Here is a 27,277-nt window from a genome sequence, read left to right on the forward strand (position 1 = left end):
CTTTACAAATACACAACAAGTCGACGTCTAGTTTGAAAAATTTGGTCCAATCTTGATAACTAATAATCAAGAGACGTATTTATGGTATTTTTAGTCATCTTTAAATTCTGGAAAGTGCTTCTCAAGTACGTGCATGTTGGTATTTGTGAACTTGTACATGTATTTTCTTTAAGTATCTTTCTGAGACCTTTGTATGCTGCTTAACTGGCCTCAACAAAAATATTTAACAGCTAAAAATGAACTAAAAATAGGAAAAACAACCTGGACAACCATAGACGTTATCGTGCCTCCTGGACAGAAACAGGGAAACCTTTCAGCAACACTGAACCATGAAATGCTTTTCCAAGAACGTCCAAGTTTACGTATAATATCGTCCTTAGCTTTGCTTATTTGGTGGCGTCGCCATCGATGATGGAGCCCACGGAGAAGTTTGGCGTCTCGGCGTTGCACTCGTTGCCATTCGAGTTAACCATGAGGGACCTGCAGGTCATGGAGGAGTCGTGACCTGTGGTGGTGCTGCTGGGTGAGAAGGCTGCAGGGACGAGACAGACAACAGAGTTCTGATCAGAGATCAATTGGACTATATGGCACTTGTGGTGATCAAAGCGCCTAAAACATACATTTTAAAAACTCAACAGCAATGTCTCTTTTAAGAAATCATGACCCGGTGAGTCAAGATGATCCCCAGACCTCGTTGTGAGGAGTTTCATGTAGGAACTATTTTCTTTCTACCGAACTACACCCGCCAACGGTCTTGAAGAATAACGCAGAAGGACGCGTGCATCTTCTCAATGGACGAGAGTCTAAGGATGTGACAGCGTCAGAAGTAAACATTAATGGTATCCTCCTGTACTGTTAGATGGTTGAGATGATGCTAATTTCTGCGTGGTGATACGATTGGTGGGTGTAGTTTAGAAAGAAAATAGTTCCGAAGTGAAACTGCTCACAACGAGGTCTGTGGATTGTCTTGAGTCACCGGGAGTAGATTTTTGTTGGGGTGCCATATAGTCCCATTATATTGGAGAGAAGGCAGACGTCTCTACGGCCGATACTTCCAACACTCGGCAACTCACACCAAAACAATTAGATTGATAAATAGCACTACAGGTAAGAGGAAACATGTTTTTGATTTAGGGGACAAATGACCCTTTAAAACCTCTATGCTTCAAACTAACTTTCGGAAACAGACAATCCAACACTCAACGATTGGAGGTGTGAAAGTAGGAAGAGATTTAACTACTTTTACTACAATTTTCATGTGAACAAACGGGTACAATAACGCCTCGAAGAACTGTCTGATTTGTGCAATTCATCGCATCTTGAAAAAGTAGAACATTTTGTCTTGCTATCACCGGGCTCTATGGACGTCAGTCGATCGGTCGCTCCACCGCTTATCTAGACTTAAATATCTCAAGAACCTTTGGATGTGTTGTGATCACATTTTGTAGAAACATTTATGATCCATGTATCCTGTCCTGGTTGTCTCAATGGTAATGTGTTGTTTTTTTGTCTTTTTGGCCACTTGATCTTCACTACACAGGCAAACCTCCAAAAGGAACTAGAGCATTTAAAAGCTTTTATTTTGGTAGCAGGGTTGTGACATTACTATTGAAGCAAACTTAAATCATATGTTTATGTGGAATATTAAAATTAAACCAGTTTTGTCCCAATTTGAAATGTTCATGCACAATGAAACTACTTTAGTCTCTCAGGATCCACTGGCTATGTTTGACTTTTATATCCGGAGTAACTTCTAGTCGTCACATGTCCGTCGTGTTCTCATAAAACCCATAAAGACCTCGTACTGGTGCTGGTACTGGTGCTGGTGCTGGTGCTGGTACTGGTGCTGGTACTGGTGCTGGTACTGGTGCTGGTACTGACAGGACACGCTGTATTAGACACCAGTTAGAGTGAACTGGTGAACCCCATCAGATACAGGAGGACTCAGGAAGTCTCCCATGCGAGAGCAACATTTGTACCACAAACTGAGCCATTATGAAATATCTTTGGGTAAAATACCACCACTAGGGTAATATCTACTTCTTGATTATGCAAAACACTACGGTAAAGTATGTCTACGTATTCATAAAGTAAATGTAAATAAACCTCAAACCTCTCATTTCCCTTTCAGGTATTGAGCAACAAATCTTTTTTTTCTTGGATACTCCTCAAAGTCATTAATATGATAAATTCATATTGCCTCTGGAGGCGCAGCAGCACACATCAAATAAAAGATGTCTTCGTACTGTAAGGCGAGTAAATAAAAAAGGAGAAGAGAAATACTATAGTGAGACAGAGAAGAGTCGTATCATCAGCAGAATGGATGCTCCTCTCTGTCTTCACCTGATATAAATATGACCGCGCGGTTAAATGATTCTTCACGATTTATAGCAAATTGAATCAGTCAGCAAAAAGGGAAGACACCGAGCACAAAGCAAAAAAGATCTTTTCACAGTTAACACTGTGTGTGCACCCAGACGTTTTAACACTCGTCTGCAGCCACTGCACACACCAATATAACAGTGTGAGGACATCAGGCCGGTTGTACAGGCATTCAAGTGTTACGTTTAATAACTACTGCGGACCGTCGTCGCGTTTTTAACGAGTTTGTTTGAACCGAACTAAACATGTTAGGTGTGGAAGCTCCCAGAGAAACAACTAAGAACTTCTGACTAGTAGAACAAATAGTAGAGCTGCAACTAACGATCAAAGATCAAAGAATAAAGGCAGAAAGTCGTGATAAAGACCCGTATAGGTAACATATTGTCACATGATTGATTTTCAGTTTGCTATATGAAACACAAACGCAGCAAATCCTCACGTTTGAGGAGCTGCAGCTAATTATTGTTTGTTGGTTTTCTTGCTTTAAAAATGCGAATTGCTTGTCAATTATTCTCTGTGGATTGATTGTTAATGAATCAACTAATCTCTTCAGCTTTATTTCCTCCTATTTCTGAAATGTTATGCGCGACACAATAAATTGTTTAATCTATCAATTATTTTTCAAAGAAAGGTTTTATTATTTACGTAATTTTTGACCTTTTTCTCTGAGATTCTGTATCAATACCTAAACAATATCTTACTGATTCCTTACATTGAGGAATAAAAGCTTATTTTTATGATAAATACTAATTCCATTGAACAAAATAGGCCAAAATTCTCAAATGTTAAATATTGTCTGAACACAAGCAGCCGTACCAGAACGTTGCCTCAATTAAATACAATACTATGATTACTATTATTACTACTATGCTAATGTTTTATTTAAATCAGTAATCATCTGATCAATGAATAAGAAAACGATAATATACGAACACATTTGATGCTAGATTTAAATACTTTGCTAAAAACAAATTGTGGCCATGATCAAAAAAGTGTTAAGGAAGCAACTTTATAAACAAAAATGCAAAATAATAACAATAATGATTTCAGCTTTTACATTTAAATATTTGCTTGTTTTTTTCTGTTTCATATCATTTTAAATGAATCCTTTTGGGGTTTGGACTGTCGGTCAACAGACCAAGACATATGTTTTCACTGTCTAACCTTTAATAGACCAAATGATTAATCAATGAATCAAGAAAATGATCTGCAGATGATTGAATCTTGAAAACAATCATAAGTTGCAGCCCTGATCATTAGAGAGTTAAATAGTTCTCAAAAGGAGAGCTGACCAATGACAGAAATGTAGAAGATAAATAAGGAAATTGTGTTTTAAGGAGAATTATCTCACAAAAGACATTAAAACAATTGTATTTACAGATATTTGAGTATGAACATTGTCAAATGATACCCACAAATGTCTAAATGTGCTCCAGTCAAAGCATGAAATATCTAAATGTGTCTGCAGACCTTCACAAATACATGTTTACTCAGAATAACCTCCTGATGAAGACAACATTAACAAAAGCTGACGTCCAGCGTTTCCCAGAATCCTCTTGACTTCTTGATTCGCCTCCTCATCCCTCATCCCTCGCCCTCCACCATCGCTCCCTCTCTCTCCTCCTCAGCAGTGGTGGGAGGGGGACAAAAAGAGGAGTAATTTTTCTCCCCATTAACTTCCTGATTGGTTTCGGACTCCAATTCCTGCCCGTCTGCAGTTTGTCACCAATTCCAAACTGGCAGCCCAATCGTTAATACTAATGTTTGTGTAGCTAAGTGCAGCCGGCTCTCAGCGGTCCACTTGTACGGCAATAACAGCATGTGGGTGGAGAGGAGAGCAGCAGCTGTGAATTAGCCCCGTTCACTGTTAATTCTCTGTTCATCAGCAGGAAATCTATGACGTGTAATTAACGGCTGGAAGCAACTGGACGCGCTAGTCTCACTGGAGATGTTAAATCACGACCCACCGCTGGAACACATGTTCTCCGCTGCCTCCGGCCGTCCTCTGCTCTCCTGTTTAATACAGATTAATGTTGCTGAAACAACGTCGAGCACCTGTTGTTGACGCTATGGCTGCAGCTAATTAGATAATTAACAAGTTACTTTTATTGTCAATTACATTTCGTAGTAAATCTTTGATTTATCACTATTTCAATAAGAGAAAACAGAGTTCTCAGATCTTTTAAGTGAGGCTTGTTTGGTCCAAAAAATATTTAATTTACAATTATATAAATGAAGAAAAGCAGCCACGTGATTCCATCTTTTAAGTGAATAAGGCAAATGTGTTTGCATATTTACACGTCCAGCAGTTACGGAGAAACATCATTTATTTGGAGTCGCCGTGTTTCAGGTCACCTGATGAATGTAAAGTAAAATGTTTATTCATATTTTTGGCTATTCTCTCTTTTCTTTGAATGTCTGTGAAATATTGATCTCTTTAGGTTATTTGGAAGAAACCATCTGAACAGTTTAGAGGGGGAAAGTCCAGACAACAACTTTACTCTTTAACTAACTGTATTTTATCAGCTGATCATTTGTTTTATTTAATGTGTAAAATCTTAAAAAGGCAATAGACAAGATTTGGGCTTTAATTTGTCCTCATGAAGTTAATGTAAATTGCACAATGTGGTTCCCTTTAAGCGTCACTTTCACTCTGTGGTTCTGTCTGCCGATGGGCACGATGAAGGCTTCATTTACGACACAAAGGAAGTGCGTCAACCATTGCTATCGGTAGCTATCCGCAGTTACCGAAGAACATCAATGGAAGTTCTTTGCTGTCTCTACGCTGGAAAACAAAAAGCAGTGCGTCCTGTGTTGTTGTTGTTGTGTTAGTTGCTGTAGCTCTCAGGAGAACGATTTGTGTTGCTGACAGTGGTGCCAACAATAAAACCTCTTGAAAACACTCAAGGGAGGGAAATATTCAACAATGTTTGCATCTGAAATGAAGTGGGGTAGAAGTATAAAGTAGCATACAATGGAAATACTCAAGTACAGTACAAGTACCTGAGTAAAAAACACTTCCACTACTGTCAATGACACTTAAAACCAGAGTGAAGCAGCGATGTCTTTGGGGACAAAACCCTCAGCAGACAAGTCACTTACAGTTTGAAGTTGTTGCCAAAACCCACATTCTGGAAAGTACAGGCTGAGTTAAATGAGTATCTTTGAGTTGACAGCTGTTACGCTGCCTGTTACAGCAGTGAGAGGTAATAACTGCACTTCTCCACACCACGGAGCGTGTAACACAGTCTACTGGTTGGTTCAGACTGTGTACAAACAGAAGAAGAAGCTCGTAACGAGACAAACTTAACCTGCTGGTCATGTTGAAAGAGAGTTTATTCTGCTGAGTGAACTTTTGCCCTTTTCCCAGTCACTCAGCACTCTATATAAGATTTCCAAACTATTAAACAGTCTTTGTGTGGAATAACAAAAGGAAGCTTTTTTAACCTCCCACTTGTCCTGTTAAGAGAAGGAAGGGAGGGAGTGAGCGAGTGAGGGAGGGAGGGAGGGAGTGAATGAAGGTGCAATCATTCTGCTGCTGCCAAAGAGGGGAACAAAAGCCCAGATGTGAGAGCAGAGACGGTAATTCAGTCCGATGCAGCGAGGATAAGCTCTCTCTGTGGGTTTCATACTCTACACTCATCCACCGTACACAAGGGTCATAGGGGTAGATAACACTTAAGTAAACACACACACACACACACACACACACACACGACTCTGCATTAAACTGTACGTGATGTGAGTTACTGAAGTATCTAGAAGAACATTTAAAAAGCTCTGTTTACTTGTCAAAATTCAACATATTACAATCATTCAGAGTCATGAATATGTAGCCATGATGTGTATTTTCATTGTCCTGCATCTAACGATCATTTCCATTCATCTGCAGATTATCCTCTTAATTATTCAGTTTATTGTTTAATCTTAAAAAGGTCAGAAAATTGTTATAATCCATAAAAAAAACATCAAAGTCTGAAACCAAAAGACATCAAATTTGAAGGAAATAAAACAGAAAGTAAAATGATTGTCTTGCGGTTGTTTGTCTCCACCAGCCACGTAGATAAATGCAAAATGTCATCATTTTATGCTGTTAGACATTTGTGTGAAATTGTCATAATTGAATTTGCATATTCATTCTTGAGGTTTTTCCAAAAGCGTGTTTTGTGAGGTCACAGTGACCCTCGTGGGTGCGGCGGTCTACAAAAGATGCAAATCAACACCGTTTAAAAGCAGGAAGTAGTAAATGTTTGGCAACTTTGCTTCAACGATGACTAATTTGATTAATAATCAAAATAGTAATGGATGAATCGACTCATTGTTTCAGCTCTAACTCATTTACTGAAACATACACCATGGAGTATTGACACCCCTTTACTTAAGCGCTTACTTTTTAAGTGTTTTCATGATTTGGGCTGAGCCCTTTAGTTTAGCATGTAACTATTTATTCTGCCACCGGCATAAACATGATAGTTTAGTAAGTCATTCATTGTTGAAGGCCGTTTACTTGTTCCAACACGACAAATACCCCCATGAAGAAAGCCACATCCGTAAAGAAATGGTTTTACTCATGACCAAACATCCGTGATGGACTCAGTAATGCTCTCGTGTCTGAGTAGAAGAAAGGTTTAAACATCGAGAGAAGAATGGAGGCTGTTAAAGCTGCAGAAAAATAAATATATTAACAAATCTTTGCATAGGTGTAATGCTCAGGTGTCCGTATACTTTTTGACATTTAGTGTATGAAACATAATAATTTGAGTCATTTCAAATTAATGAAATCAAGTCTCATTCATTTAAATTCATTACGCTGACACACTTCACGGCTGGCTGCGTGTTGTTATCGTTGTTAAACCAGATTAAAAGGGATTATAAAGTTTGACAAAGTAATCTTAACTCAAGGACCATTTACTCGCCTTTTCTGGAGCTTTCAACCGTGTCTCACAGTCCGCAATTTACTAAGTGTGACAATATTCAATGCACGACCAAAACAAAAAGCAATCACCTGTGTGAATTTGCCAGTGCTGTCCAGGGACGAGAGCACTTACTGGAGGCCATCATCACGGGAACAAAAAAATTCAATCTTTAGAATGAAGAGTTGCCTGTCACATGACAAGGTTGGCCTGAGATTAAATGGCTCCCATTAAAATGATACGAGGTGTGTCTAAGCCCCGGTCAGAGTGAGCGGGTCCCGCGGGTGTCCGACGGAGGGACGCTCAGCCTCTCCAGAAACGAACCCGGGCGTCTGGCTGCTCATCATCAGGCCGGCAGCAGGACTTAATGGTCCAGAAAACTCCGTCAAAGAGCAGACAGGCTTTAAATACTGAGCGCTGAACAGCGGAGGCTCATGCCACTCAGCTGATGTTCACACCGCAGACCTTCACCCTCAGTTTCAAATCACTGCTCACAGCCGAGTACTAATTCTGCGAGTCTTTATAACAGCGTGAAGTCGCAGCAAAGCAGAGAAGAGGAGGTTTCAATTGTTTCCTACACGTTTCTGTTATCGTATGTGCGTTAAATTAACTACGGCATCTCATGTTTTGTCACATACATTAGGTTTTGGAGATTAGATTTATTGTCCCTTTTATTCTAGTTGATTAAAGGTGGTCGTATAAAGCACCGAGCTTTGACGCAGAAGATTTTGGTTTTAAGCTACAAAACTTCTTCTTCTTTAAGATTAGGTTAGTAAAAGTAGATACGACCCGTCTTTTGTCAATATTTAACTAAAACAATAATCTTTCCCTTATCTCAAACAAGTGCTTTGTTGTCTTATTCTTTAGTTGCTACACATTTTATTTAGTTTTGCAGATATGTTCAGTGTAACTATTTTGCAGTTTCATAACATTCATTCAAAGCATTTCCTCATTATGCTGGTGATGCAAATCAATATACAAAACACTAAATAAAGCACTTAATAAATGCACAATATGCACAGTAAAGCATCCAACAGCTGTGGAGACATTTCACCCTCAGCCACAAAATGTCAACCAAGGATTCATTCATTCATCACCACGGACGTCTAGAGTGACGAGATCATCAAAGCCACTCCAGTTCATCCTCTGGGTACCATGAATATCTGTACACAATGTTCAGGACCACCACTGCCATCCCTACAGGCTCGCCGCTGACTTGGTTTAAAATGTAAATGTCAAAGATGATCTATGTCACATGAAGGAAACCTTCATCCGATCTGGTGTTTTCAGCTGCTGTGCGAAGCAACATTTCTTCTTGAGAAAAATCTCCACTTGAGGTTTTACAAACCGACCAAATGCATTTTTCCTACTCACGAGTTATGGCTTCTGACGTATTGCTGCTGCTGGTAAAGCAAACGCAACAGAGCTCGCACAGTGAAGTCCGAGCTTTCTACTCATTTCAAGCAACATCAAACACTTTAATCGGAGAACAGAACAAAGAGTAAAATAATAGCTTTTGCATTATCATGTATAAGGACGACTCATTCCACTGTAGTGTGCGAGTTAAATCCTCCACATATTTCTCATTCTTTCATCTCGCAAATGAAGATCTGTTGAGACAGTTGTTTTTTCGGAGCGATGCAGTCCGTTATGCAGCGATTACTGGGGTCAGAAAACACTTAAACGCTCATTATCGGTTTGCCGTGGAGCGGAGGGCCGACGCGGGGCTGACAGAAGGCGTCGGTGTCGGGGGGGGTCAAAGGCTAATTAAGCAGAGAGGAACCTTTGCTCCCGCATTGTTAACCAATCTGTCCCCGATGAAGATGACTGCCGGAGAGGCGTGACACGGCCCCCCCCCCCCCCGTCGCCATGCTAAATCTCCATTTCGGCTACTGTGCCCCATCAACTCACAAAATGGCCTGTCAGTCCATCGCCGGGCTTCTTGACGCGCCTCGTCGAAAAGTTATGGATATGCAATAATGAGCTGAGGCGGCCCGATCAATACGTGTGCGGGACTTTTCTATCATTACATTATTTTTTTAAAGCAGAGATTCATTGTTGAGTCGACAGGGTAAGAAAAATGCCAAAGTAAAGGACACAGGAAGAGTGAAATATATTGCTATGGAAAGAAGGACGCGTCCCGCGGGGGCTAACGCTGCCTGATGTGTTTATCCAAGGCGCTCAGCTGTTTCAGAGAGCTGCCAAGGCGACGCCATCCGTCACTCAGCGCTCAAAGCAACGCAAGGAAAGTGACTACGAGAGCACGATTAGGTAGGAACGCACCGTAACTAGCAGGGTTTGTTTTAAACAAGAGACGTCAGGAACATCCACTGTATGTGTGTTTAGAGATGCAGACCTGGCAAATTAGCAAATAACATGTTACAGTTAAATTTGTTTTCTTTTACTTCCCATAATAGTGGTTGGGAATTAATTCCATTACATTTTAATTTAATTAACATTGCATCTTAATTAAAACGAGCCCTCTGCTTTACTTGCGTCATTAAAAATATGAAGTTTTCAAGCTAAGCTCTGGGTTAGATATGTTTATTTACTTGTGTAAACAAATATACATGTACCTACAAACATATAACTGTGTTTGGTTTATCTTTGCCTGCACAAAAAGCAGCAGGCGAAGTCCCGCCTCTTCCGGTGGACCACGTGGGACTTTATTTCGGGAACAAATATGAACGATAGTCAAAGAGAATCATTTCTTGATCCTGCCAAGTATGATGTTCGTCAATTTAAAAGATAATTTTGCACGTCACGAAAGTCACATTTTGTCTTAAACTGTGTGAGTAAGATATTAAATATGTAATGAGAAAGACTACACGCCCAAAAGTCAAGGAAGAGACGTCTCTCGCTGAAGCTACGATGCCTGTGTGTTTTGTACGTGATAAAAAGAGTCGCTGGATAAAACACGCCTGGTGTTTGTGGAACATAGCTAAGGGAACCGCCGTGTTGGCGACGTGCACCGTGCAGCCGAGAGATGTAGTTCACTGAGCAGTTTCACAAAAAAACAAATGTTACTACAACAAATCTACGACAAACTGGGACTTTCTTGACGCGCAAAATTATCTTTTAAATCGGCAAACATCTTAAGTGTAATTAATGACACAATTCAAACAGGATTAAAATAAATATTCGTCTCTCGCCGTCAATTACGGTACATTGTCTTTTGCCAAATAAGATCCCATGGTGGTCCATCGGAAGGGGAGGGACTTTATCCATACGATAAAACAGAAGTTAATGGAATCACGTTTCATGTCACTCTCACACTGTCCAGCTGTGAGAGACCTGAAAGGGTGTAAGCGAGAGAGAGAGAGAGAGAGAGAGAGAGTGAAGGGAAGAGGACATAAACTACACCGCCCCGGCCCTTTAATGCGTGTACAGCCCCAGGCCCCGTTAATGGTGGTGTTGTACAACACATTACACCGGTGCTTGTGCCCTGAGCAGACAATTACACCGGTATTTAGTCCATCCACGGGCCCCGGAGGCTCTCAGGGCACTTAGCAGCACAGCAGGGAAGGGAAGACAATCTGAGGGGCCACACAGGACTTCTCCACTGTAACCAAGAGCCAGGAGAGACACTCAATCTCAATGCCACACGCTCAATGAGGCCCCGACGGGCCCCCAGCAGGGTCACTTTCTCTGCTGCCGGCTCTTATTTACAGGTTGAATCGAGTCATTGCCTCAAACAGAATGCATTCCTTTGTTGGGGATACTTTCTGGGATTTATTAAGCTATGAGACAAATCTCATTTTAAAGGTTTTGGGTTTGTGTACTGAACTTTATCTGAGAAAAGGGTGATATAAAGCACTCAAAACTAAAAACTGTGATCTGTTTATCCGCCACACCGTCTCATCAACATGAGAACTTGCAGACTTTTATAATTTGTAAGGAATTCCAAGCGTCTTCTTTTGTCCTCAAAATCAAAAGAACATTGATTAATTGATTATGAATTATAATGAATAAGAATCGTTTTATAAAAGCTCTTGTGTAACGGGAGAGAACCAGTGGTTTAGTGCACAAAGGTGTTTCCCATGTGCATCTTTTCTGTTTCCTCAAGTCAACACTGAGCAGAAATCTCACTAAACCAATCTCAAGTATGTCTCTAGTATGCATGAATCCCAATGAACACAGGGATTGTTTACGAGTTAAAATCCGACTAGGTTTGGTTGAAAAATGACTTGTTTTTAGACGACTAGTATATATATAGGGATTGTCTCTATATAAGTCACATTAACGTGTTTAAATCTAAACTTTGCCATCCTACTAGAGACGCCACAGCGTAATGATATGAGTAGTAAAACAGTATTAATTGCAGAGATTGCTGAGAAAACATCACACCACAAACCCCAAAGCTTTGCTTTCCTCACGACACAGAGTAGATGCAGTGAGCTGAGTGATGTTCTCAGCCTGTCAGAGACCAAAGGAAATGAACTCTTGCTGCTACACGACATGAAACAGCACTTCCTTACAAAAGGTCACCTCTTGAGTTGGAAGTACCGATTCGTTTCGGGTTTAATAAATCCGAAAGAGCGAGAGTCCTTTTTGACATCACCAGAATGAGTGTGGCCTCGAGTATGTGTGTGTGTGTGTGTGTGTGTGTGTGTGTGTGTGTGTGTGTGTGTGCGTGTGTGTGTGAGTGTGAGAGAGAGCGTGTGGGTGTGAGTTTGAAGTAATCTGATCTGAAAGCAGGTAAATCCCATTTTACACACGAAACAAAGAAACTTTGTTGATTTTTTTTTTACTCCTTTTTTTTTCCAGAGGAGGCGGAGAACCCGAAACGACAGACTTCATACGCAGTTACTCACTCTGGTGTACAGTACAGTATAGATTGAAGCAAGAAAAGAAATCAATAGAATATCATCTAGAAAGATAGTAATGGATTTCTAACTTAATGGGCTCACACAGGTCTATCGATTAGCAGGATTAACATCTGCAATACCTCAACGATCTGATTTGCATTTAAATGACTGTACGCTGCCGTGCTGACACCAATATAACAAAACAAGACAAACGTAGAGCCGGAGCAGCAGAGGTCTGATATTGGTATGAATCTTGAAGAAGAAAGAAAGAAAGAAAGAAGTACGTGAAAGGAAAGTTGCAGCGCTGTACAAACTTTGAGCAGTTTTGAATTTTGAATCTCGACAAGGACAAGAAAGAGAGAACGTAAACACCGACAGACCGTCTCTCCCGTAAGACTGAAACAGCCATAACTCTTTCAAGGCAGCTCATCTGAGCCTCATGGTGAACAAGTGAGTGTTTGTGGAGAAACAGTGTGTGTGTCTCTGTGTGTGTATATATGGAGGGAGGAAGGAGGAGGTGGAGGTGGTGGTGGGGGGTGAGTTTGATGGACTGCGCTGTCACCTCCCGCTCTGCGATTTACGGCGGCGGTGCTGCTGACGGGCGCGGGGCAGTAAACAGGCCGGTCGGGGGGGCGTATTTCACAGAGAGCTGGCTTTTATGAAGAACACCGGGACGGCTCTACCCACAGCTCCGCCCGGCCCGCCGTGACGGATGGAGAAAGACGCATGACAAGCTTCATCATTGTTTGTAAATCTTAACTGTTCCCGCTCACTAACTCCAGAAGGCAATTTTGCGGAGACAGCGGGGGGGGGGGGGGGGGGGGGGGGGGATGGGGGGGGGGGAGAAAGGACAGCGTGGCACTCCTGAAGGTTATTTGGATCTCTGTATTTGGCCAACTGATTAGCCGTATCCTGGGAGGGAGATAAATCTGACGGGCCGCTGTTTGGCAGCCAGGTAGGAGAGGAGGAGGAGGAGGAGGAGGAGGAGGAGGAGGAGGAGGAGGAGGAGAGGAGAGGAGGAGGAGGAGGGCAGGTAGGCTCACAGCTCACGGGGTAGTTCCTCCTCTCGGATGATCCGGACGTTCACGACATGTTCGGTCAGAGCGAAAGAATTCACGGATTAAAAAGGAGATGCGGCCGAAGCAAACGTTAAATTAAATCAACGTTACTCTCCTTGCTTTAACTGTTTTAGTGACTTTGGAAACATTACCAATAAATCTGCTCATTAATCTGTGATTTAACTGATTCGTCATTTTGTCTTTAAAATTACTCGTTTCATTCAACCAATAGTCCAAAATGAGGCAATTAGTCGATTAATCAACTAGTCGATCGACAGAATATTAATCAGAAACTGTTTTGATGATCGATTAATCACAAGAATGACAGAAATGTAATTGTTACAGCTTCTCAAACGTTCATATTTGCAGGTTTTTTGTCTTCCTTGATAGGAAACTGAATATTTTTTAGGGTATCAAACTGTTGTGGGAACTTTTGATTAATAATCAAGGAAATAATCGACAGAATAATCGTTAATTGAAAACTAAATTATCGTAAATTGCAGTCCAAGTCCAACCTCCCCCAAAGGTTTTGAAAACAAAGAATATTTACTTAATTACTTAAATATACTACTCAATTAATTACTAACTGACTAAACCGTTTCAGCTCCATGTGAAAATAGATCCCCATGTCACTCTGGATAAGCGCCGATAAAAGCAACGTGAAATACAGGAATTCAGATTATAATAACTCAATAGTAGCAAAATAATGAAGTATAAAAAGCTACTGTGCCTCTGTGCAGTTAAGATAAGGAGTTCATTATGTGAAGCTCACAAGAACAACGTGCTTACAACCCTGCAGAGTGATTTAAACTCGGCTGATAAGATATGAGTTGGAACAACATCAAGGACACAGTCCGGGACTCCTGACGCACACACGCACACGCACACACACACACACACACACACACACACACACGCACACACACACACACACACACACGCACACACACACACAACTGTTCAAACAAGGAAAAGACATCTGAGACACAGAGGCTCTTGTAAAACAACAGGGTTCTTCTTCAGTCGGTGGAAGCCTCCTGTTTAGATAGGACACACACACACCCACACACTGAAATAGACATGTTACCAATTAGACACCAAACGTTTAGACTCAATAAAAACCTCAAACAAACTTCCTCTCACTGAATGACAAGAGATACTGAAAACTAATTGTTTTATGGGAATGCCATTGTGTGGCAGGCCCTACTTCTGATTACATTACTACAGTGTTAGACACAGTACGGATATTCATGGAGGTAAAACAAAGCAGAATTAGAAAGAAGAAACACATTTCTACTGCAAAACAGACTATTTCCTCCACCGTGTCTGAATTATTTCCCTTTTTCTTATGAAATACTAGTTAAATTTATCCCTCAAGGCGTCAAAAATATTCTAATTAATGCCAAAGATGGATTATTCAAAAGTATTATTTCTGTAAGTTTTATCCCGCAGAGTCTCCAAGTTATAATTGATGCAAAATCAAAGAAGAAAACTCTTGTGTCCAATAATAATATTCATTTTGATTTACTATCTGTTGACCTGTTTTACAATATAGATGTAAGAGGGACAATCCACCACAAAGACTTAATTAAGACTCTTTATCACTGTCCTTTCATATACAATCAGATGTGATTATTGTCACAATAACTTATTTTGGAGGTTTTATCACCAGTGAGTTTCTCTCTCTGTTGCCTTTTCTTTATATATTGTATAAACACTTCAGGAATGAAAAGAATAAAAGATATATATTTAGAATAAAACTTCACTTAACAAAAAATAAAAAAAATGTTGCAACTTGTGACGAGGTGTTGCAACTTAATTATTGTGTCCTTTTAAAGGGTCACAAGCCAGAAAAAACACTGATTTGGGTGTTTTGTTTCTCTGGTTTTGGAGTCGGTTGTGGGACCACCCGCGGAGAGTGTTGTCATCTTGTAATGGAGCGTGGAGACTCACGGCGGGGCGCTGACTCGGGACCCTCACAGGAAACGTACAGGTGAAAGTCATAAACGTATGCAGGTAGAAGGGGAAGCTGTGGGGTCTTTAGGTTTGTGATGCTGGTGGTGTCAGCAGTTTATGTCACCAAAAGAAGGATGTTGATGTTGTGCTCGTGACGCTCTTCCCCTATGTTCTTCACAAATGAGTAATAATATACAAAACCACTGCTCTTTAACTAATCACCTTCATCTTTTAATTCCTGAAAAGAATATTACCGTAACGTATTTAAAGAAACATCATTAAAAGATAATAAATGAGAAGATCCAATCCTTTTAGGCTTCTAAACTCTCATTTAAGTCTAAATAGAATAGAAGATGAAAAGCGACATGCGATAACTGGCCTGTCTTCTGTCAATCACAACCCGTTCAAGACAAACCAGGTAACAGCGGACAGAGTTGGTTAATAACAAGAAGAGTAAAGCTCGATTTTAATACAGTTAAAGCTCCGCAGAACTTAAAAATATCTCAGCACACCTGAATGTGTCGGGAGGGTAGGACGACTGGATAAAGTGAAAAAAGACCAGCATAGTGTTCCGCCATGTTTCTACGCTAGCCAAGAACGGACAAACCAAACACTGAGCCTTTCGTGCTTTTGTGTCACCTGAAGGCCACCGTAGTTCTCCCGACACACGCTTGTCAAACTGCGGTAACGTGAGCCACAGAATGAGAAAACAACCGTGGTATCGCCCAGCCGCCTGACTCCTGTTGCTCCTGAACTGGTTTTATTGTGGTCAGGATGCTGAGCGAGGCCAAACGGCGGCTCACATTACAGTCTTTGCATTCTGCAACCACACCGCTACACTTCACCATATCCCACTTACTGTCCCTTTAAAACTCAGAGTAGCTACACAAAGTCAGAGCAGGATAGTTTGTGTGAGCAGCAACGTCCGTCACAAGGCTGCACAGACAAAGAACATAGCGCCACCTATAGACTATTTTAAAACCTAAACAACAACGTCACTCACACTGTTTGACTCCCTGATGATCTGGAGTCTGTTTCAACATTGGATTTGTTTCCCCCTCATCAAAGCAAAACGCCACACAGAACTTGCAACCCATACTGTACATGAGCAGTCAAGCTCCTCCTCTTACTCGCAAATGTATCTTCAATTTGTGAATGACACCGTTCGTAACTGCACCACAGACGGACATAAAGTGTCCCAGAAGTGTAAATTAAAACAGAAAAGGCACTTGAACAGGCTTGCCAATCAGCCCCAGTGTGCGTCTCTGCATCGTGCAGGATCGTCCCTCTTATCTCACTCTCATCGTGCACTTACGCACATTCTTTGCAGAGTTCCACGAATACTTTATTGAACGTATTAAGCAATGCACACAATCTGATTTACCCCCATTCACAGCGACTGAGAATCCAGGCAGCCATGCTCAGCAGAGATCTCAATCTCAGGTCGTTGGCCGCAGAGTGCCAAGAGATCAGATCTACGTCATCTTCAAACAACAACAACAACAAACAGAGCTGCACTGTCAGGGCAGTTTTTCTGTGACGACTTCAAATTAAAGACCAAAAGATGTATTTTCTTTTTTAAACCATGAATTACTGTAAATAAGAAGTGGGCAACTTTCAACTTTCAGACCTGCTGCACACAGTTGTGCATTTGAAGTAAAGTAAAAAAAGTAAGTATAGTAAAAGTGAAAAAGCTTCACTTTAGATGAATTTCATCTTACAACTTTTATGGCGCTCTTAACTTGAGTGCAGTCCTCCCTTGAATGTACTTAACCACACTGTAGATAAAGTCTGGGTGAAACTTTATGGGGCTTGAGAAGTGTGTGTGAGTGTCTCTGTGTGTCACTCACAGGCTGCCATGGTCTCAGAGCAGTTGATGTTGTTGTTGTTGTCGTCCAGGCTGAAGAGGGGCGGCACGCAGGTGCTGGAGCCCAGGCCTTGAGTCAGGTAGGTGGCTGCTGGGTAGTAGGAATGCATGCGGTACTGAGAGGACATGTTGTGGCTGGACAGGCGGCCGTCAGCATGAGGCATCTGCTTCATACAAGACACGTAAGATCAGGGTTAACTCTGGGATGGAGGTTCCCTTCTTACTCATTCTATGCTGCACCTTTATGCGAACGCGCTCATAACCAGATGGAGAAGCGCTGGGTTGACGTACCAAGTTGATAACCAGCTTTGAGGAGCCGCTTAGGGTTAGTTAAACTAGATAACCAAAAGACATCCTGGGTATGTTGAACTCGCTTCGTAGTACAGGCCCCAGGAGAGCTTCTTACATCCAACAAAGACTCTTGTTGGGTTTTGGTGACTCTATGTTTGGTCATTTCAAGACTGAAACTACGATAGGGCTGCAACTAACACTTATTTTATCAATTAATCTGCTTTTATCAACCAATTAAACAATTGTTAAGCATAAACAATACAAGAAAATTGCGAAATATTTCCTAAAACACAAGGTGAAGTCATCAAATGTGTTGTTTGATCTGATCAACAGTCCAAAATCTCCAAAATCTTCAATTTAATATCACATATGACAGAGAAAAGCAACACATCTTCCCATTGTTGAAGCTGGAAGAAGAGAATGTTTACCATTTTTAGCTTACATTGCAACATACGGGTATTCCTTTTATAACAAACTGCATAACCCCCCCGACACTATTGTTCACATATGTTTGACTGCACGTTCCTCCAAATCAGCTGTCAGATATTCACAGGCAACACGTTGCAGCCTAACCTGCCAGGGAAGAAGAAAGACAGAGATGAAATAATATTAGCGGTTTGAGTTCACACGTCCGTGGCTTGTTCTAAAAATGAGCCGCAACACGCAGCGCTGGCTTTCTGCAGCCCTCTGAAAACTTTAAAACGAGCCGTCTACTCAGCAGCCAGGCCGCCTCACGGAGGGTTTTCAATTTCACTTTTATGGAATTTGATTTCTGTCAGCCTGCAATATGTCACCCGTATTGTCCACACCATCAATTCCGCGACAGCTTTATAAACTGTTATTTAAGCTACACTCTGCTCTTGTATTAGGCCGTGAAAAATACAATAGAGATTGGACTGGAGTCCTGAAAGTGCACGATAAGCTTACGGTTTGCAGGACACATACAGACAAAACAAAACCGTCCCAGTGAAAGTTTGCTTATAGAAAAGGTTCACAGACAGATCCACACAGAGTATTGATGCCAAACCTTTCTCAGTGCATCGTGGTGGGGTGATTACTGTTTGAACTATAATGTGTAGCTTTAGCAGAGTTATTTAACCATTCGATCCATATTCTCATCCCCTGACCAATATACCTTTCCAACCATCCATACTGACATTAACCATTAAAAAGACATCAATTATTTCCATGTCAAACTACATGATGGTCCCCCGACCAATCATAGAGTGTCTTTCACGATCTGCATGATCTCAGACCTCCGCCAAGGCCCAAAGACCTATCTCGTAAAGTTAAGGAGAGTGAAAAAGAGTTTGTGAATCTGACACGTGATTCAGTTCCGCTCCTAAATATGATGGATTCTTTCTCGGCCCATGATACACCCCTCCACCAGGTTTCATGAACATCGGGCCATTAGGTTTTCTGTAATCCTGCTGACAAACAAACAAACCGAACAGAAAACTTAACCTCCTTTGACGGAGTTCACGGTTCCACCGAGCAGCACCAGCAACGTCGGCCCTCTTTCATTTCGCCATGTTTACAGCTGTGCACGTTAAGAGCGCTTTGTGCTTCTAGTGGTCAACGTTGGGACGTCAAGAGGCGTCCCAGATTTGGCGCGATTTGTCCTCAGCTGTGATACGACGGCCCATTTAAAGTCACGATAAAAAGTCAACGATTTGAGTACTTCTTTAACGGTTCTCAGGAATGCACGTGAGAAGTCAAAGCTTCAACACTCTCATACAGTACGACCCACTATTCAGGAGGGTGATGTGTTTTCCAGTAAATTACAGCAACACTGAACATGTTGGGTAACATTATGTGGAAATACCTCTAAAGTGAGCCTATTACTACCATCCTCACAACAGCCAAAGGCCAAACCAATACCAGTTTCCAGGGAGTGTTCATCACGTCAGATATGCTACAGAACACACATAACACCCTCTCAGTACTTGAGCTCTACAGTAATGTTGTTTCGTGTGTGCGCATACTGTTGTTGACATATTGCCTTTTGTTTTCTTTTAGATTACTTCTCGACCTCATTCAATTGATTAAGCGTCTTTATTTCTACCCCATGAGCTGCCTGTGAGTCACCGTTCAGTTGTTTTAAAAAGGAAATTCAATCTTACTTTTCCAAAATCCCACTGAACCCCACAACCAAGCTGAGCTTTTATATTCTGTGTGGTGTTACACAGATTATCAGAGAGGTGGTGGTTAGGGCAGAAACGTCCGACGGCATATCTGCATCTTTAGGATTTTATTTTAGCTTGAGATAAATTCTGAGAGGCGTTCTCTGCACAAGCAACAGTCCGGCTGTCAGATTCATGGATGACTTGATGATAACTTGAAAAATGAAGACCCTCAGACCTCCGTTTCTAAATGCACGTCCATGGCACAGAGCATGAGACGGTAAACAAATGGCCTTGAGGTAAAACGCTGCCACACATCCACAGTCCTTCCCTCCACACTCACTGGCTAACCTGCAGACTCCTGGGGGGGCTTCCTTACCTCCCTGAGAGGGGCCGGTCTTCTTATCTGGCACCATCTCCTGTCTGGAAGCTCTACACCACCCTTATATTATCATCATCCACCTGCATGACAGCCAAGCACCACTGAGTGCACAGGAGAGGAGAGGAGGTAGATGGCCTTACACTGATAAAGACCACACTGTTTCCCTGTGGGTTTTTTTTTTAATTTAGTAGCGTGAAGAGCCCAACACCTACAGATCACTTTATTAGGATAATCACTATCGTTAACATTAGAATGATTGGTCACGATTTAAAGGAAATGTTTATTCAAAGAGGTTGACAGAAGATGACAAACTACGAACCTAAATCTGCTGCAAACCATCGACTGTAATTGCAAAATGAAACAATGAATTGAGATCTTGCAAGAAGTCAGTGTAGTGTTGTACTCTGTGTGTAATATAGTTTGAACCGAATGTTTATATTTTATTCTGTACAGTTGTTTTAGTTGTATTAACTATTCGTACTGTGGTATTCAAGTCAATAAATGAGCAAACTTCAGTGTTAACAATATGGCGGTGAGTTGTAGATGTACTTGCAAAATAATAGATAACGGCAGCAACTATAACTATTAACATAACTAAACATCCATTACGGTTCTCTCTATCATTAACACTTGAGTGAAACCAGCAGGAGGCTCTAGAGCAACATAACTCAAAATAACGAAGGTGAGAAATGCTATTTAAATAACAAAATTAGTATTAATTGTATACTTGTTAAAAATATGAAAATTACACTTTCACCTGATGTTATGACGGAGATAAGAGCGACACCTTCAGAAACTAACCCAGTGAACAGAAAGTCAAAGAGAAAAGACGTCACAGCTCTCCGGATGGTGCAGAGACACCACAGACATAAGTGCTTCAACAGCAAATATGGAGACAAAATAAAAATTGAGTAACTCAAGGATAATCACCTCAGTTGGGGATGCAAATAGTGGATATAAGCCATTAAATTGAGGAGGTTTAGGACGGGTAAAGGAGACAGAGGAGACAATCTTTTTCTTTTAGCCAGAAGATAAGGCAATAAAAAAACTTCACTTTCTAGTTAAAAATTGTGCAACTGTGTGTTTGTGGCACAATTTTTGAAACTCATCTTAAAATAATGAGCTCTTCATGCAAAGAAAAATCAAATAAAGTAGTCCCTGAATTTGAATAACCGTCGCACGTCGCCCTCTCAACCTGACAACTTCACTAAAAATATCATAAATCACAAAGGAGGATGGCTAAATTATGCTAAAGAGTGCTAACTGATTAGCATTAATGTGCTCACTTTCTCCTTCAGGCGCTGAGGCATAGCGGTCTGTTCCTCCGCCGACAGACAATACCATTAACCTTTGCAATTCAGGCTCTCGTGCTGCGCGCTGGCAGGTTAGCGGAGGCAGTGACCCCAAAACTAGATGTTGCTATTGAGGGGAAACCGAGAGAGCGAGTGGAGAGGAGAGAGCAGAGGTGGACAAATGTTGTTCATAAAAAAAATAAAAAACCCACCTCATCTGAGAGTTATAGCTCTAATCTGCGTCACGCACAAGCTCATCCCAGTTTGAAACAATAGAGATACATTCACGCATGAATCAGTGTGAATACACAGACGGGTGAACGAGGTGGACGCTGGGCACCGTCTCCCCGACGTGTCCTACGTTGTACCGTAAGTGCCGACATTAAAGCAGACACTCATCCATCTCGAAGGAAAAAAAAAAAGTAAAGAAAATTAACTTCTAGTGCCCACAACGTTGACTACACATGCACCAGTTACATCACTGTCACATCCTCCCTTTTTTTATTTAAAATAAAATTAGCTTTCTTTTTGTGTAAGTCTGTTATTTTCTGTTACAGGACACATGACTTTTAATTAGTCAATTCATTCATGTGACAAGAAAAACAATACATTTTGATAAGTGATCAACAGTTTATCAAGCAGAAATGCAAAATACTTTCTGGCTCCGGCTTCTTAAATGTGCTGATTTATGTCGCAGATCTAACTGGTTATGAAACAGGCTCAGTTTCTATTTTTATATAGTTATTCTTTAATGCTCGTCATCGGTGCCGTCGGTTCGGAGGGAAGGGAGGCTCGAGAGAACCAGGACCAGGACCGAGCGGAGCAGACTGTCAGACCCTGCTGCAGTAAAATGAGCGGTTTTCTAAAGGAAACACTACCGCTTTAGGCCACAGGGGCCGCCAAAGTAAACACAAAATGAAAGTTCCTCATCGTAACTTTAAAGTATATTTTGAGGTCACTTCAGCTCATGGCTAGGACCACACTGGACTGGACCTTTGTTTTAGGGGTCTGAGGTTGACTACTTTTCATCCCAGAGACAAATCAGTTTGGTGTGACAGACGATTTTCTGCGACGTCCATCTCTTCCAGCTGTGCCTTCACACAGTCGACTCGCTTCATATTACTGTGACAAGTTATCTGACGAGGTAAGAGAAAGTAAGCCTTGTTCATGCTGAGGGGATTCGTAGCTAAGCAGCTTATCTCCTGTTTCTGTGGCATGAAGCAGCTCAGATGTAAAGTTACCCCTCTAACACACACACACACACACACACACACACACACACACTTGACACCAGTCCATCACCTTTAACACAGAGCAGAGAGACTCGTATGTAACATCACTTTGGGACAGAACAGACGTTTAACAGACGTTTCTAACAATCTTCAGCAAACATAAATGTTTTTTTTGTTACCAAGTCAGTATTTCCCAGTGCAGACACAAGTCTTTTATCAAATCCTTCCTGACCACAGCTACGGAAAAACACGATTGGAAAGTTGCAGAAAAGCATTAACTTCTTGCTGTACATCTTAAGTATTTTCCTGTATATGCTCGTTAATATTTCTGTAAATATTTTGTTGCTGTATACCGTTTTTTTTGTTCATAATGATCTTGGCTTCTGAGGTTTTTCCACCATGAAAACAATAAAGTTATACTGAAAAATATTTTAGGCAGGTTTAACGCGAAAAGATGAATGTAATATACAGACCTTAGTTACAGCTCATGTTTGAGGACAATTTAAACAAGATAGTGAATTGCAGTTAAGGCCCACAGACACACAAACACACACGTTTCCCCTGCAGTGGCACCAAACCCTCCCTTGAGCTATAAAAACATTACAGTTAACCGTACTTTGAGCCCTTTAAAAAAGGCTTCAGGTAGAGTTTGACTGTTATTAACAAACAGCGGAGTGGTTATTGTTAGTCACCTGGTATTGTTGGTAGTTGTACAGGTTGCCGTAGTAGGCGGGGTAGCGTGACGGCTGGTAGAAGTTGTAATAGGAAGTCTCCAGCAGCAGGTCTGACGATCCCTCGCTGTGAGCCCGGCCACCAGCTGACGGGCTGGGAGACAAAGCTGAGCGGCTGCCTGGAGGAAAAACAACACAAACAAGACACCCGAGATCAATTCAGAGGCTCAAGTGTGACGCTTGCGGCTGGATTTTAGCTCATTATCGCATTTGAAATATGGATTTCAGGATTACGTGCATGCATTTATTTACTAATATGGTTAGTAACTTGGATTAATAATACGTACATTTGTGAAACTATGAATTATGCACCCAACAGCAGAGCTCAAGCTGACTTTTAGGTGTTTATTTTCCCGGCTGAGTATTTCCTGACATTATTCTGCTTGCAGTAGATCGTTTGATCGATCATTAAACAGGAGAAGAAGACTTGAACTTCTCTGGCTGTCCCATCACAGCTCAAATCGCTATCAACAGCACCATCTGCAGGTGGGAGGTTTTTTTTTTAAGTCAAAATTAGCCGACCGACCACATCACACCATCACAATACAGGAATGTGGGTTGCCCTCTCAGGTCGAGTATTACCATCACCATCACCATCATCAAATTGCTCATTATCCGTTGTTCTTTCCTTATCAACAAGGCCACATTCTTCTCAGGCAGACCCTGATCCTTCACTCTTACACAATGAAGACACTGTGCACCACCGACGCCAAAGATAATGACATTTGTTGTCCCTGTTCTGCTTCTTGTCAACACCGAAATCGCAGAGTGCTCGACTCCTTTTTCCAGCTCAGTCTTTTCCTCTCTGTTGCCAAGCCAGAAACCTAAAGTTCACCCTCACATGAACACAAAGCAGAAGACACGAGCAGCCTTGACCACAGTCGTATTCCTACCTCCTAACGTTTGCTATCAGGCCGACACGGAACACCATATCTGTGTCTGCCTCCACCGACCGCCAAGGGGCCCTTTCATGCTGCTGCCACCAAAATCAAATTTGATTTTCACTCAATTTCCCATGAAAACGTCTCTTATTGATGATATCTTTAAAAGTATTCTTGACTTTTGTGGTGTTTCATTGTTTTACAATAACAGTGGACTAAACAGACACTAAAGAAGATATATTTTTTAAAGTGCTCTCTAGGTACAAATCTAACACATAATATAGTCGATTGAACAGAATGTGGCTTTGCTGCCTGGTAAACTAAAATGTTAGCAATTTTATTAAAATAATAATTACTTTATTTAGCAAAGTGCTTTGACAGACAACGCAGCAAAAGCATGGCAATAAGAAAAATAACAGAAAGCTCAGTGAGACAGTCGATACGAATAAATAAAATGAGTAATAAATAATATGAGTAATAAATAAAATGAGTAATAAAAAAATAAAATAAAATAAATAAAATAAATAATGATTTTTTTACATCACCACTGACTGGCAAAACAAACTCACTATTGTTGCTGTATGAACAGTGGACAGGTTTGTAAAAACCTGATTGGTTGCACACAAAAATTTGATTGGTTGCACACACCCATAGAAAGTATCTCTTCATATTGCTTTTATATATTTTAGCCTTTAATAGAGGATTATCTGTGAAAACCTCAGTGTGTAGTCTTTCTAAATCTGTCGACTAAACTGCGAAATTTGCTTTATACGACTTCAGGTGTGTTTGCACGCTGAATATATAAATGTGAATGTCACTTAATATTTTAGACACATGAGAGGCAGTACACGATAACTCACCTGTGACAGCAAGAGAAGGAGTTGGTGAAGGAGCTCCTCCCTCCTCAGAGAACAAGCAATCTGCTGCAGCTTCATTCTTCACCATCACCTCAGGACCGGACAGAGCCACCGGACTACAAATCCCAAGCTCCTCTTCCTGAGCCTGCTGCCGTCTCAGGGCGACCTGGAGGGGAGGAGAGGAAATAAAATCAAAACATTTCCCGGACTACTACTCATGACTTATGACAGACTCACCTGCTTGATAATGCAAAAAATAGTAATAATAATAACAACACATACATAATAAGTAAATGATTGTGATACTTAATTGTTCTCTCGTGAAAATGTGTTGTAATAAACAGGTACGACTGAAGCCATAACTTCATAGCTTCTTAAAGTTGTAAATCAAATATTTTTGGGTGTGGGTGTATTAATTGGACGATAAAGGCATTTTTTGAATATGTACCATTGGTCTCTGGGAAATTTAATTTTTCTTCTTAATTTTTAAGAAGAAAACTTTGGATAAAAGCCTCAGTTGGATGCTTGTTTCAGCTAATTTAACCACTGTTAAATACATTTGTTTGTTTTGTGTTTGTTTGTTTTTGACTGATGTGACTTGTGCTACTGTCAAATTTACATTGGGATACATAAAGTAGGCCTACCATCTATTTATATATATATACACTTCTATCTATCTATACACCAGTGTGTTTGACACATGCCATAGTTTTAAAATATATAAATAGTTTTACTTAATCACAAAAAAACATAGCTATCAATGAGCCCACCCAAGAAATGGCGTTGAGAAAAAACAACCTAAACTGTTACTTCAAAGCCACAATCTAGTTACAAAGCAAATGACCACAATATATAGAACATGTAGCTGCTATATATATATGTAGCATAACGTTTAATTAATATATGTGTATCAACTGTTTGCGGTAGACAACAAGTGTAACAATATACAAAACATATATCTAAAAAGCACATATTAGCTTAACGGTTTAAGGTTCACGGCACCTTAAACCGTTAAACTGTTACAGTTTACGGCAACTAATGTGTGTTTTAAGCTAGCTAGGTTGACACTTCAGGTGACTTTGTTGGTACACAAATTAAATAAATAAATAAAATAATACAAACATACATCAAAATGTTAACTGAAACAATTACGTGTTGTATTTCCCGTTCCACACAGTAGAAACAACTTGTTTATACGTCAAATATTCACGTTTAAAAGCTTTAACTTTTCGGTTTGGCTCAAGCTAACGTTAGCCGCGCGCGCTAATCATTTAAAAAAGAAAGAAAGAAACGGTTACCTGGGCCGCCATGACTCTCTGCCTCTCAGCTATCAGTTTACATTTGGGACACTGGCAGTCCCTCCAGTTGCAGAAGCGCTTGTGGCCCTTCAGAGGAGACACGTAGCCGTGGTTCCTACAGCGGGAGCACTTGGGCATCCTCGGGGGTTTCTGGTGGCCTTTGGATGGGGACAGAGAAACGGGGCACTCCGGCACCTGCTTGCTCTGCTTGTCCGTGCTCATGGCCGCTGTTAATAAAAAACTAACAAATCTGGTGCTAACAGTTAAACCTACACCCAGGAGCAGACAGACTTTAAGCAGTGTACTGGTGCCAGGCCTCCGGCTATAAGGTCACCGTTTCTCCCCGCCCATGCTGCTTTGACCGGTGGGAGGAAACAAGCTGGACGCGGGGGAGAAACCTGGCAGGACAGTTGGCATCACTCACGCTGCTCTCACTCGGATGTCTTTAGTCCTTTTTCACACTTAAACTATCAGTAAAACACAATTAATATTACACTCAAATTCTTCACATCATTCAGAATCAGCTTTATTAGCCATGTATGCGTACACATTGCTCTCAATGTAGGCCTACATACATGGAATATACAAATAAACAAGAAAAAAAACAAGGACATTAAAGACAACAAAGTAGAACAGAGAAACTAAGCCTTAACATTTATCTACTATGTACAATATAAATATACATCGCAGAATATATATGAACATAAGGCCAACAACAATGACAATGGATAACACCGTTACACTGTTGTTGTTTGTTTGGTTCAATCTTTGCACTATTGTTTAGTTAGTTGATTTTAATATGATTCTATTTCATTGTATATATTGTGCATTTTTATATTTGCATTTTTTATTTTTAATATCTTTTTACTCTGTTATTTGTATTGCTTTACCTGTACCACAAATGCTGTTGCAAAAACAATTTCCTCTTGCAGGATTAATAAAGTACTATCTATCTATCTATCTACCAGTCTGTCTGTCTGTATATCTATCTATCTATGTCAACTTCTGTGTGTGTAACCTCGGACGTGGAAGAAGTACCTCAGTGTGTAGAAATACTTTGTTGCAAGTAAAAGTCATGCATTCAGATTTGTACTTGAGTCGGTTAAAAGTACAAAAGTAGCCTATTGGCATTAGATTGTACTTAGTAACCTTTTTTTGACAGCCTTCCAAAGACAAGTCAGAGATTAATAATGCAAAACCTGCACA

At 40.8% G+C, this 27,277-nt stretch overlaps 1 protein-coding gene across 1 annotated transcript; it reads right to left on the reverse strand.

The window, feature by feature from the left end:
* Window positions 1-386: 386 nt before the first annotated feature.
* dmrt1 (doublesex and mab-3 related transcription factor 1) lies at window positions 387-26,293 on the reverse strand (the record flags this gene model as incomplete). The annotated part of the gene is made up of 5 exons (XM_079160830.1): window positions 387-532; window positions 16,968-17,151; window positions 22,997-23,154; window positions 24,777-24,939; window positions 26,072-26,293. 5 exons carry the CDS (start codon window positions 26,291-26,293, stop codon window positions 387-389), a joined length of 873 nt encoding a protein of 290 aa, XP_079016956.1.
* Window positions 26,294-27,277: the final 984 nt, after the last annotated feature.

Source organism: Pholis gunnellus (genome assembly GCF_910591455.1).
Source record: "Pholis gunnellus genome assembly, chromosome: 6".
In the NCBI taxonomy this organism is placed as follows: Eukaryota; Metazoa; Chordata; class Actinopteri; order Perciformes; family Pholidae; genus Pholis; species Pholis gunnellus.